This window comes from Stylophora pistillata, chromosome 5, assembly GCF_964205215.1.
Source record: "Stylophora pistillata chromosome 5, jaStyPist1.2, whole genome shotgun sequence".
Lineage (NCBI taxonomy): Eukaryota > Metazoa > Cnidaria > Anthozoa > Scleractinia > Pocilloporidae > Stylophora > Stylophora pistillata.
In genome coordinates, this window is record NC_142523.1 from 39,823,172 (window position 1) to 39,835,602 (window position 12,431).

The 12,431-nt window shown below is 37.1% G+C and overlaps 1 protein-coding gene and 1 long non-coding RNA gene across 3 annotated transcripts; one reads left to right on the forward strand and one right to left on the reverse strand.

The window, feature by feature from the left end:
• The first annotated feature begins 828 nt into the window (after nucleotides 1-828).
• Nucleotides 829-5,698, forward strand: LOC111335999 (uncharacterized). 2 transcript variants are annotated; one of them, XR_016000978.1, is made up of 3 exons: nucleotides 829-996; nucleotides 4,933-5,056; nucleotides 5,560-5,698. It is a non-coding gene; the product is annotated as an uncharacterized LOC111335999 (long non-coding RNA). The 2 variants fall into 2 exon arrangements; XR_002695404.2 differs by lacking the exon at nucleotides 829-996 and adding an exon at nucleotides 3,859-4,002.
• An 841-nt stretch (nucleotides 5,699-6,539) lies between these two features.
• Nucleotides 6,540-11,563, reverse strand: LOC111335985 (uncharacterized). The gene is made up of 3 exons (XM_022941997.2): nucleotides 11,345-11,563; nucleotides 7,529-7,660; nucleotides 6,540-6,739 (listed from the first exon to the last, which is right to left on the reverse strand). Exons 1-3 carry the CDS (start codon nucleotides 11,501-11,503, stop codon nucleotides 6,611-6,613), a joined length of 420 nt encoding a protein of 139 aa, XP_022797732.2. The 5' UTR covers nucleotides 11,504-11,563; the 3' UTR covers nucleotides 6,540-6,610.
• Nucleotides 11,564-12,431: the final 868 nt, after the last annotated feature.

Consider the following 12,431-nt stretch of genomic DNA (forward strand, 5'->3'; position numbering starts at 1 on the left):
GTCAAATGTGGAAGAGCTGAGCAGATTATTTCTATAACCATTCAATTTATCTTTTCTCGTAATCAAGGCCTCATTTGGCTAGACAAATTACCAATCAAGTCTTTTATCTACAGCTGTCACCACAAATAGAACACGGGAAACAGGGTAACATGGTTTTTGCAAGTTTGCAGTTTACCTACCTTGAAACAACTATTGGCAATAGACCGCATTTTCCATCGCTTTTTAGTTCTTGATAACCGAGCGGGAGGTCTGTATGGGAGAATCTTGACCGAGGTCGCCAGTACAGACTTCACTGCGTTCGGTCTGTACCAGCGACCGAGATCAAGATTAGGGAGCTTAAGGATACAGACGTTTTCAGGGCGACGGCGACGTGGAGACCGATTAAGATTGGGGCGAGATTGACCGCGCATGCGGCCCCGCCAGTGTCGCCCTCACGTCGGCGACGTGAGATCAGCGAGTTTGCCGTCGTGGTGAAAACGTGAGTTGATCTTGTTTGTTTTATTTAATATACTGCCTATTTTGTCACTTGTATTAAAGTGATTGCATTATCACATTTCGCACAAATCATCACACGATGTCTCGGCCAACTCAAGAGACCTTTTGTTTTCTCGTTAGGTTAAAATGACCGAAGCAACAGTGAAGTCCAAATCGTCGAGGTAAGTTTTGGGCACCGTTCGCGCACAGTACTTGAATTCTTAACATAAAAGGGAATTTTTGCTTGCTGCCATTCCCTTTATCAATTCGTAGATGCACCTCAAAAACCATAGTTAGTAGAGGGGACTGGTTAGGAAACGCGGTAAACCTCGAAGGGCCGGCCTATTGTCTGTCCCCTGAGCTTCGATTGAACGTCATGTGACCAATGACCCTGCACAGAACCAAAACAACATGGCGGACCTGAACGACTTATTTTTCTTCGGCGACGATTTTGATGCCATATTGGAAACTTTGGAAAACGAGGAAGAGTTACAAGAGCACTTTGTCGAAGCAGCTGACTCTGTAAGTCTTTGAGAAGCCTTTAAAACGTTATTTTCGCCCAAAAACTTTTTAGTTATTGATGCCCTTAGCAACGGCATGGGTCGTAGTGCAACATATTTTTTTACTGAAATTCTTTCGATTTTTAAGTTCAATACGAAGAGGGAATTGTTTGCGAGTTGTGCCAAAAGAAATGCAAGGCTAAGGCTGGATTAAAAAGACATACTATCTACTAACTATGCGAAAACGTACACCTCAGATCTATGGAGATTTTCTTAGCCGTTTTAGTGCGTAGTCTTGGACTGAAACGTCATATACTTAAATAAAGTTCTTATCGCATCCGACTTTCCGCTGGCTTCTTCGGTAGTGAAAGAGCTCCCGTAAGTTGAGTATCTCTGATGGCATCTAACTGTGTTAACTCAGTGGAAGTGAGTTCTTGTAACGACTCCAATTGATATTAGAACGAGCTGTTGCTGTTTGTACATCTCTCCTATTTCAAATTATAAGATCTTAAAGCCATAGGACATTGATGCTCTGATCACAATGTAGCTCTATGAAAAGTGTCTTTAATTCTTGTTTCCAAATTAATTCTAACTCCGACTCCTTTTTTTCAGGACAAAAAGCCTTAATTTATAAAACGCAACAAATAAACTCGACGAAGTCGCAGAAGTCGCAAAGACCGGCCGTCATCAGAATCTTAATTAAATTATGGCGAGAAAACGGCAACCTCTGACCCAGTCTCCCTGGGTTGTCACGTCGCCGTCGCCCCGAAAACGTCTGCATCTTAAGCTCCCTATTCTCACATACAGACCGACCTAGCTCGGTTAATAAGATGTTTATTATATGGTTGTGTCTAGAACGCAAGGGAACATTATATTGTTTGTAACTTTTTTTTTCTAGACCGGTCTAAATGCCGGTCTAGATGCCGGTTTAGATGCCGGTCTAGAAGGGAAAATCTAGACTGCTTTCAATATTGATTTCAGCCAATAAAATTCGTGAATTCGGTAGTTCCCAGTCTTTGTGAAACACAGCCATATAATAAAGCGGCGTAATAACCCACGTGGAATTTGGGAAAAGACGAGAAGAGTTTGTAAGCAATGAGCCAACACGATCTGATTGGCTAATCGCGCGCTAGTAACCGGTCCTACTTTTTACAAAATGAACCACAGTCTAGAGTCCTTGCCGCGCCTATCGTGGACAAGTGGCAGAAAAACCAAACCAGCGGAAAAAAATTTTTTAGCCGGTCTAGATTGGTCCATACGTGAAAAAAATTTGCCCTATGTTCGGTGTTTTCTATACGGACACCCCATCCGGTAAATTACACATATATTTATTGAGTTATATGAAACAAAGATCATATTTTCTCGGACTATCAGGCTCAAAACTGTTCTATTACTACTCATTCATGCCTCTTTTGACGTAGAGACAGCTGCCCTCCATTCAATTCTTTGCTAACAATGTTTGATTTTTATTTCACCGCCTTATAAAGTAAACTACAGCTGAACACGTTTTAAGTTTTGGCCATAAAGAAGGAATCTTGATTCAACCAACCTCCCTAATGCATCGTGTTGAAATAACAGCCACAACGAGGCGAAAAAATTCGGTTTTGTACTATTAAAATCAACATTTTTTCTTCACTTTGGGGCGTATTGTTGTGATAAAATTTCAGCGCTATTTTGGTGAAAATCTTTTTTGTCTTCACTTGAGCAAACCTATTTCTTTAAAATACAAAGCATTGATAAACAAACTCTCTTTTTGTGAGATATTTTTTTATACGTAGTCACATATTTGTTTTATTTTTTAACCATATTTTTAACATTTCCTCCTGCTTCTAATTTACAATCAGTCGAAAATTCGATAACATGCTTACCGATCATTTCCCACACATTTTCATGCAATGTTCAGCCGAAAAGTGTTTTGATAAAGGCTGGGGTTTTAAAGCCGGTCAACTGAGGACTTTTACATCGTTGGACATGCTTTTATCGTTTGTTTGAAGTAAATCACATGTTTTTTTATCAATATTTGGAATTTCAGACAACAAAATAGGGCGCGTCTCGAAAAATGTCTTTTCCATAAAAAAACAAAACAAACGAAAAGCAATAAATCTTTATTAAAGAAATACCATTTCTTTGAGTGACAGTTTGGGTCAATTACGAAACACGTATCCACCGCTTTAAGATTGTCATTATTTCTTCAAATAGTAGAGATTTGACAGACACGGATTTCAAAGACTATATCTCGAATAACTGGAGGATATCTATGTAACCATTAAGATAGCACCTGTCGAATTATTCTCAACTTCGACCAAACGCGCGTTTATTTCATCAAATACAATTGAATAGGATTGAATTTAAGAACGGTACATTTTCTTCACTAGGAAGTATAACAATAGGATTTTCCAAAATTAGCACACTTGTTCAAGTGAAATAAAGACAATGTCAACACATAAAGATAATTTCCTTTCTAAGAATTTAAATTCATTTCTTGTAATCCATCATTTTTCCTTCGCTTAAAATCATATTTTAGGTCATATCTAAATGAACAAAACCTGTGGATTATTGTCCAAAATTTTTCGTTTAAAACAACGATAGAGAATAAAACGCTTAAGACCGTTTGTTTCTGACGTTCTTTTTCCATGATTTGGCTTCATAATGCATATGAATGGTGACGACCATTGATGTATCTAAACGAATACCAAGAAAACTAAACGCACGTTTACAGCCCAAAGATTTATTTTACTTCTTTATTGATTGATACGTCTATTAATCTTGTCCACTTAGTGTCCTGTCATTTCAACGGTAAATTGACCAAACAGAAGAAGGGAATAACAAAAGGTTTTGTTCCCTGGGAGTTTCATTTCTTCGCGGAGACCCGAAGGTTTGTCATCTTTGACGCCAAAGAAGGAGAAGAAGAAGAAGAAGAAGGAATATGTATTCCCCAAAATTTGCTTGATTTTCTTCAGCTTTTGTATATTTATCCTGCTACAGCATTCAACCATAGCTAAGCCCAGAAATGATGTTTTAAGGAGAGGTATGTATAATGTGCATCAATGGTGAGGTTCATTTCGGACACCATAAGCGCAACAAGTGTTTTCCTTCTTACTCGGACTCGCTGAGATCTTTGCGGGCAAAGAAAAACATGTGGATCACAGGTTTTTTTTCAAAACTAAAATTTTATCAAAGGATTGTTAAGATTTGTTTTCTCATTTATCTTCAGGACTATACAATTCCTCGCTCAGTCCACTTACTGTAATATGTCGTTTTGCGAGCGTCACAAGTTTGAAAATCACATTTCTCAGAAAGGGGATAGCTACGGAATTAGTTAAAATTACATGTGATCGATGTCTTATTCATTAACCTTACCCAAAAACTCTCGTAGTTTATTGGCGAAGATAGTCTGAGCTCTGCGGAAAAACAAGGGCAAGCGAATATCGGCACCCGGCATATCAAAATTCCTTTTTCTTAAAAATTCACCATTCTCGCGCTTAATGTAAATGCAACTGTCTTCTACCTCGTTAGGTGAATTAAATCGACTTACCAACAAAAAGAAATATATTTTTCACTCCTTTACCGGGGGTTTTGGGCTGGAGAAGTTGCATTTTGCATCTTGCTTTTTTGTTTTGTTTCGTATGTCTGCTCGCTTTAATTTTGCGTTATGTTTGCCTTTTACTAATTTTTTTTTTTGTTCTGATTGATTTTCTGTTTTTTTTTTTCTTGTTGTTGCCTTTGTCGTTGTTTCTTATTTAACGTATGAGTGTGAATAGCTGGCACTGTTAATTAGTACCAAGCTATGCGTAGAATTACTAGTTAACAGTCCACTGTCGTTCTTCTTACCTCACAGTTTCTCCTTCTCTCATCAGAAAAGTGCTCACTCCAATTTTGTGTCTGTATCTACCTCAGCTTTGATTTAACTATCTACAAGCAATATTCTTTTTTTTGTTTTTTACTTTTTCTCTTTCAGACTTCGAGCAGGATCCTAGCAACGGGTTTTTACTTAAAAGAATGCTTCAACCACTTTGAGTGTGACTACGGAGAGACTTGCGGTGAACAATTCCACATTTGTGTAGCTAATGTTTAGGAACAAGGTAAGGCTCTCTGCAATTTGCGCGGAAATTCGAATTTGCTCGGAGGTAACTAGCATCTTTTTGTGCTATATTTCCCACTGTTTAGTTTATAAAAAAAAAGTACTGTTCACCAATGGTGTCGGTGGCTAACGATAGCGGGCTTGCAGGCGTAGTTGGTGTGCGCGGATTCGGCGCGGCGAATACAGTATATTCGGTCACCAGATTGGTGAATAGTTGTTAATTATCAAAAGAGTTAACTATTTTACAAATAGATTTTATGTCCAGCGCGTCTGTTTAGTAGAAAATTATAAACGACATCGAAGTGAGGAAAAAGCAGCACACGAGACGCGAAATATTGTGGATGATGAAGTCATCTACTCGCCCATCCACCGATAGATCACAAGCGAGAGCCCATCAAAGTGAATCTATTCAACAAATTCGTCAGTCATAGATCGCAGATGACGTGATTACAAAGTACTGAGAGGTAAATAATAAATTGTTTTTTTTCTTACTTTTCTCCCTAGGTTTCAAACGACGTTGATAATGATTTTGGTATCGAGCAAGATTTCACTTAAAACAACAACGAACTTTTTAACATCTTCTAAAAGGAGATGTATGAATACTTAAAAAAAATGAAGAATTTGAAGTTAGATTTCGAGAACGCTTTTCGAGAACTGTTGTTGAAAGAGCGTGCCGTTAATAAAATGATTTCTGATTTCAACTTTGGCAATTTTGATGGAAATATGGAGCTAAACCCAAAATATAGGTGTAGTTGGCAAATAGTAACTTGATGAAACTATCAATAAAGTGAAATTCAAACAAAGTATATCTTTCCAATGCAATTTAACCCTTTACACGCGAGCGAACGTTAGTATTCATATTTTTCACACTGATCTCTATACATTTCCTGTGGAAATGACAAGTAGAAAATTTGGACAATCGGAAGCATCTTAAATGCGGTAATCAATTCACAGGTTACTATTAAATTTAATTTAGGGATGATTCTCTAAGGGGAAATTAGAACCCAGTCACTTTAGAGGGTTAAACCATTAAATGTCTAGAACATGATAAGGAGGGGGGGGGGAGGAGAAGATCGGCACCTACTGACCCTTCCCTCCCTCCCTCTCTCCATTCTTAAAGTCGGAGGGTTTCAAAAATATAGTCTATCTTCGATGGGGAAGTGGAGGATTTTCGAAGGGGGAAAGGGGGAATCGTCTCCAATAGAGTATAAATGAGGGATTACCATAAAATTGACCGCCAATTGCAATTAATTGCCGATGAGGAGGGAGTGATAAACTTCATAAGTATAAGGGAGTATCCCGTAAACTTCGACAACAGCGAAAGCAGACAAAAAAAAGATTAAATTAAACAAAACGAAACGAAAGATGAAACGCAAAAATTCAAAACAAACAATAAAAACAAACAATAAACACAAACTAAAAAGTAAAGAAGTAAACAATCGTTTAGAAATAGTCTGAAGCTGACTATTAATCACTATCACAAATTCATTTACATACAGTTAATTTTATTGTTAATTATTTTTTAATATTTTCTATACTAAGTAGTGAACTCGGCTCAAGGCAGTAATCTGCTTTCATCGATCTCGTCTGGATTAGTTGAGATGTACTGGCATCGAGAGTAGCTGTCTCTTCGTGGAACACAAACCATGCCAAGTCGACAGGGACACTCTGTCATCGAACCGGGCTATATCATGATAAAAAAGAAGAGAGTGTGAATGATTCTTACATGAAAAAGCCTCGTGAAATAATAATACTAACTTCTTACTAACCGAGCGTAAGGACCTTAAGTCCGTCAGGAAGTCAATACCAGAGAAGACTTCGAGTAAAAACTGAATTTCTATTTTTTAGTTAGAATTTCGAGAACAGCTTCATGTGTTTACCGTTACTTATATCGCCATTCCTCAACCTCAGCGAAACATATATAAGCAGCTTTGAGTTCAAAATGGAATCTTACAAAAATTCACCGTGGCAGTTTCCTTCCGCAGACGATGCAAATTTTAGAGATTTCATGTTGTTGTTTTGAGAGGACGACTAAGAAATGTGCAAAATCTTAAAAAGCACGTGCTAAGCTATTGTTCTGCCCATCGGATCTTTTTTTTTTTATTTTTTTTTGTCACGTCCTCGTTACCGTCGCCGTCGTGGTTTTCGTAAGGTCCCTAGTATTATTAGCCCAAGGTCATGGCAATACCGACCAAGCGCAGTCTTATTTGTTGTCGGTTTCACGCGAGGACATGTAGCCTTCAAAGAACTTTATATTCGTGTTCCTTTTGTCTCTTGTGGGTCTATTAATTCCCCTGGCAGACGTCTCGAACACCCACTTCGCTTAGCGCTTTAAGTGTGCGTTGTCGACGAATGATCCCCCCCACCTTCCCCCATAAAAATCATATGATCCCCAAAATTCTCCCCCTTCTTTTCTCCCCCCTCCCCCCCCTCCCCCCAACGGCGACAGATACCATTGACTTTTAACACCAACCTTCATGTAGGGATTGCACGGTTCTTTTAGCTGTGGTTGATGGAGACAGACACCTTTCAATGTGGACGATAATCCAGCGCAGCACTGTTTAGGACTACACTCACTATGGTTTGAACACTTAACGAACGGTTTCTAAGATGAAAAAAAATATAAATAATAAAAAAAAAAAATGCGAAACTTGTGAAAAGTAAAATTTGTGGCTGTGTAACGCGCCCTGTCCCCTCGGCCAAGATGTTCATTAGATACCTTTCGGAATTTTCAAGACAATTTGTTGCCGGAAATTGCAAATGCGGCCAAATTATTTGTAGTCTTGTATCTAACCGGTAAATATGGTGACGTAAGGTTTGCGAACTGATCGAATAGGAAAGTAAAGCTAAACCCTTCTCGGATCCTTGCAAAGTTAAATTGAAAAGTACTCCAAAATGCTGAAATAAAGATAAGCCTTTGAATTTTTTTCAAAGTACAAGATATGATAATATCGCGCTAAATCTTTACTTCCGTGATCTTTTTCGCTAATCTTATCGTCATTTGAGGTGGAACATAATTCCAAATTTCGACTCGTTCCTGGCAAAGAAGCGGCTCAAGATTCACACCTATATTTCATTTGATTATGTTCTCTTGGATGAGGAGGAATAAAGCAGCTGCAAATGAAATTGAAGAAACAATCGGCCCGGAGAAGTCAACTGAGATAAGCGAAAATTCGTTGATGCTAGTGTGACAGTCTTTTCGCTTTTGTTCAACGTCATAGCTTAATTATCTGATACATTAGATTAATTATTGGTTTTGCTAAATTTGGCGTCGATATGTGATATGATATTGATATGTCAGTTTTATCTATCCTTACAGTCTTCTCAATTTAATATTTCAGTGTTAAGATTTTTTCTTATTGTTACTTTTTAGAGTATGTTGCTTTGTGAATTGTTCTCGTGCGAAAATATGGAAAAATGCATTCTCAATTTTGTCTTTTTGTTCGATGTTTGCCGGTAAACTCATATAATTTCCTGTAAATATATATGTAAGCCGGTTTTTTTTCTTATTCAAACACTGACCTCAAATTTCACCACCTTTTTCATTCTATTTATGAACAGGATAATTTCTCCTTTTCTGATTGCCGTAGTAACAAAAATACTTTTCGCATTTAAACCAAATTTATGACCTTAGTCGCCAAAGAGCTCTCAGAGGCTTTGTGTCTTATAAGAAATCATTGAAAGTGAAAGGTTTGAAGTTCCATTCATCATAAAACGCTTTTCTTTTTCTTTGTCTCATCCTATTTTCAAACGTTGAACATCACGTTCAACTCAAACGTACAATTTGACAATATTATCAAGTTCGATCTGTCTGAAGGTGTTCTGAAGTTTTCACCTTTTCATAGAAATGTAGCGCCGAACTTCGCGAATAGGTTCAATTGACCTTCTGCAAAGTGTCTGTGTCGATCTTATTTAATATTTGATGTGTGCCTGTTCTACATCCATGGACAATAAAATTCACCCGTTTCGGAAATGATTCGATTTTTAGAATCTTGAATGGGTCACTCTCAAGCTAAATTTGATTGGGGAAATATTAGAGAGAGCATATTGTCATTAATTTTATCACAAAAGTAAATGTCAGTAGCCCCTATTACTGAGCAACTTTGTCTTCAAAAGCTACAGATATTTTAATACAGATTTTTGCCTTTCAAAACCCAAGATCAGTTTGTTTACTAGAAACGAGGAACATAGACTAAGAGTTGGAGAAAATTTTTTACTCTTACTAGTTTATTGCTTCTGTTTGCATTTCTTCGTTCGGTATTGGTTTGGGCAAAGATAAAACTAATTTACAAGACGTTGATACTTGCATTCGCTTTTCAGCAAGAAAAATAAAAAACACCTTTAACTTTTAATCGTTGAACAGAGCCAACTTGTCTTATGAGCAAAAAGCCTCAGAAAAAATTCCAGTCTTGGCGTGGCATGCCACGACTTTTTTCGGCTTTCCTGTTATTTTTCTAAAACCGCGCGGTCGCGTCAGGGAGGTTTTCAAATACTGCGCACAACATGAGAAAAAATGCCTATGACAAAATAACAAAGTCAGGTATTTTCACCACAGATACCAAACATCCATTAAGTCATGATGGAATCAATATATCATGGTGCAAATAGAGCGAACTCTCATGTACGTCGAAACCTGGTTTAGACGTGCGTGAGTAAAAATAATCATGATAACTATAATGAGGTAAAGATCATTTATAAATAAAATACACACACAAACCCTGTTCTGTCTTACAAACATTAAAAGGTAACCAATATTTTGATATAGTATTACCGGGGGTCGTGTACTTTTTGCACAAATTATTTATCGTTTCCATTCTTTTATTGAAATGCAAAATTGTACTTGAGTAATGCATTCTTAAAAAAGAAATTCATCAATCAAAAACTGAAGAATTGTCAATTTGTTAAAAGTATTTTGGAAAGACTGAACACATTGAGTTAATAATTTTGGCTCACCGGGTAAAACTTGAATTATCTCTTCAAACTACAAACTGGAATCTCTCTTTCACGCAATATACATCCCCACCAATCTTTCACAAATTTTGACATTTTCCAAATGGTTGTACCTAAATAAAGAATTTTGAAATAAGAGAATTGGAATTTACGTTGGCGAAGAAACTAATTGTTAAAAAGGAAATTGATAAATAGAGATGACATTGACAAAATTTTGCCAATTACATAACAAAATGAATCGTAAGCATTTTCTGGCATTAGAATAACAAATAAGGTAAGAAAGGTGGGCCTAATTGAAATTCGATTTAAAAATAACACAACTACAGCGATAACAGAGTTTTCCCAATGGGTGGGTCGACCTGCCATTAAAGAATTATCCATTTTGTATGCTGATCAAGCCACCACCAGTTGCGCATTAAACAGAGTTTCCGCTCGATACCACAACGCAGAGCAGAGCTCCGTGTGGGCTTAAAAAGATGTTTTATTCCTCGATGGTCACTCTGCGACCAAAATAGAAACCGTATTCAGGACGTTGGGAAGATTTTAACATAATGGTAAGAATGACTACCGTAGACTCTTGAAAGTAGACGTGCAATATTGTCGTCCGCCTACAACATATGTTTAAAGTGATTTGAGATATTAGCTCAAACTTGATAGTTATGCAAATCCACTGAAAGCAGGCAAGCAAAGCTCGATGGATGACGCTTGAGAAACTCTTTAATAACTGCACATTAATCAAATACAAAGAAACAATAAAAGAGAATCCTTGTGTTAGAACTTGCCTCAAAATAACCTCGCAATCAACTCCGGCATGGCACTATGTTTTCTTTTGAGTCAAACGCAGGTTTTTGTCTCAGTGGTATATTCGCTTTTATTAATAGCCGCATCACGCTGTGCACAATTAATATAAGTTAACTGACATTTCTAAATTTGTTACATTGGCAAAATTCCTCTCCATTTTACCATTACAAATAAATCTCCTGCTCGGATTGAAAATTATGCTAGTCATCTTGTTCTTTCCGATTTAAAAGTCCAAATAACGCATTTACAATAACTCTTGTATAAAAGAAATGAAAACAGATGTTTTTCGTTGTTGGTGTTGCTTCTCCTAAACTCAAACGTTGAAAAGTACAAAAAGAAATTCACGGGAAAATTTGGTTTTTACTTTCTACAGAGCGCCAAAAACATTAGATATTTTTCTACCAAAGAGTTTTAGATTATTTAAAAGCAATACTGTCATGCGAAATCACTTTTTTTCATGGCAACACAGATGAGAAAAATTAAAAAGAAAATCACACCTATAGGAAAAAAAAGTAAAATAAGAAGCAAATAAACTTACCTGTGCAATAGATGTTGATAGAAGAGAGGTAAAGACTACTGTACAGAGCAGAAATGATTTCATTTTTATTGATGTGCGACGATCGGATCTTGAGTCTTGGCTAAACCCTCGAAACGTACTATCAAGCTGGCGTCCACTTAATCGTATATATATGTGCATTGGGCTTTTCTCCAGACTTTTCCTCGCCCCCGCTCTGTCACCAAACCATCGAATGTTACATATGTAGTATTTTTTGACCATTATGTATATTCAAGACCGGATGGTCATATATCACCGCATAATCGCACGTTCAACTTGACCCCAGAGGACGCGCATTTCACGTGTACATGCATGCAGCAACTAGTTTAACAACATTACCTACTAAAGGCGTGCTAATACCTATGGCAGATGTTTCCAAATAGTACAACGTGCCATGCACCGATTAAACAGCCCTTAGTGAGCAGAAAGGAAATTTTAAAAATACGGAGGTAGCGAAAGTCCATTTACAATCGAACAGCTCAAGGCTTGACGATTTCCAGCTGATTTCTAACCCACAGAGTTTCTGAGAAGCTATACAGAACTTGCAGGATTGTTCGCCATGCGGACAATTTCTCATCGAGAAAATCATGTTCGAATTGCTTTAAAAATACACCGACTTGGAAAGAAAAAAGAATTGCTGAATTTCGGTGAAATTGAAGTATTGAAATATTAGCCACCATTGTTAGCTTTGGAACAAATAAACTTAAACTTAGTGATAAACAATTAGGTACATCATCAAAAACTTTCGTTCATGTTTCTTAATTACGCTGTTTGAATCTATCTTGAAGAAGGGCGGCAACTCAGAGTATAGTTTTGTTGGTTTTTTTTTTTAACTGCAACTTCTTGTACTTTTCTATGGAATAGCACAACCTTTAGTCAGTCATGTGAAAGCAATATCTTATCTTTAATTTCTAGGTTTGTGATTTCCTAATCACTGAAAATTCTGACGTGGCAGTCCATCTTCTTTTATGTTGGAACTTTATTAACTATCTAAGTGTGCCACCAGGAAAGTTGAATCCAAATACAATTTTATGAATTTAACATTATTTCAAATAATTGGCAGGAGATT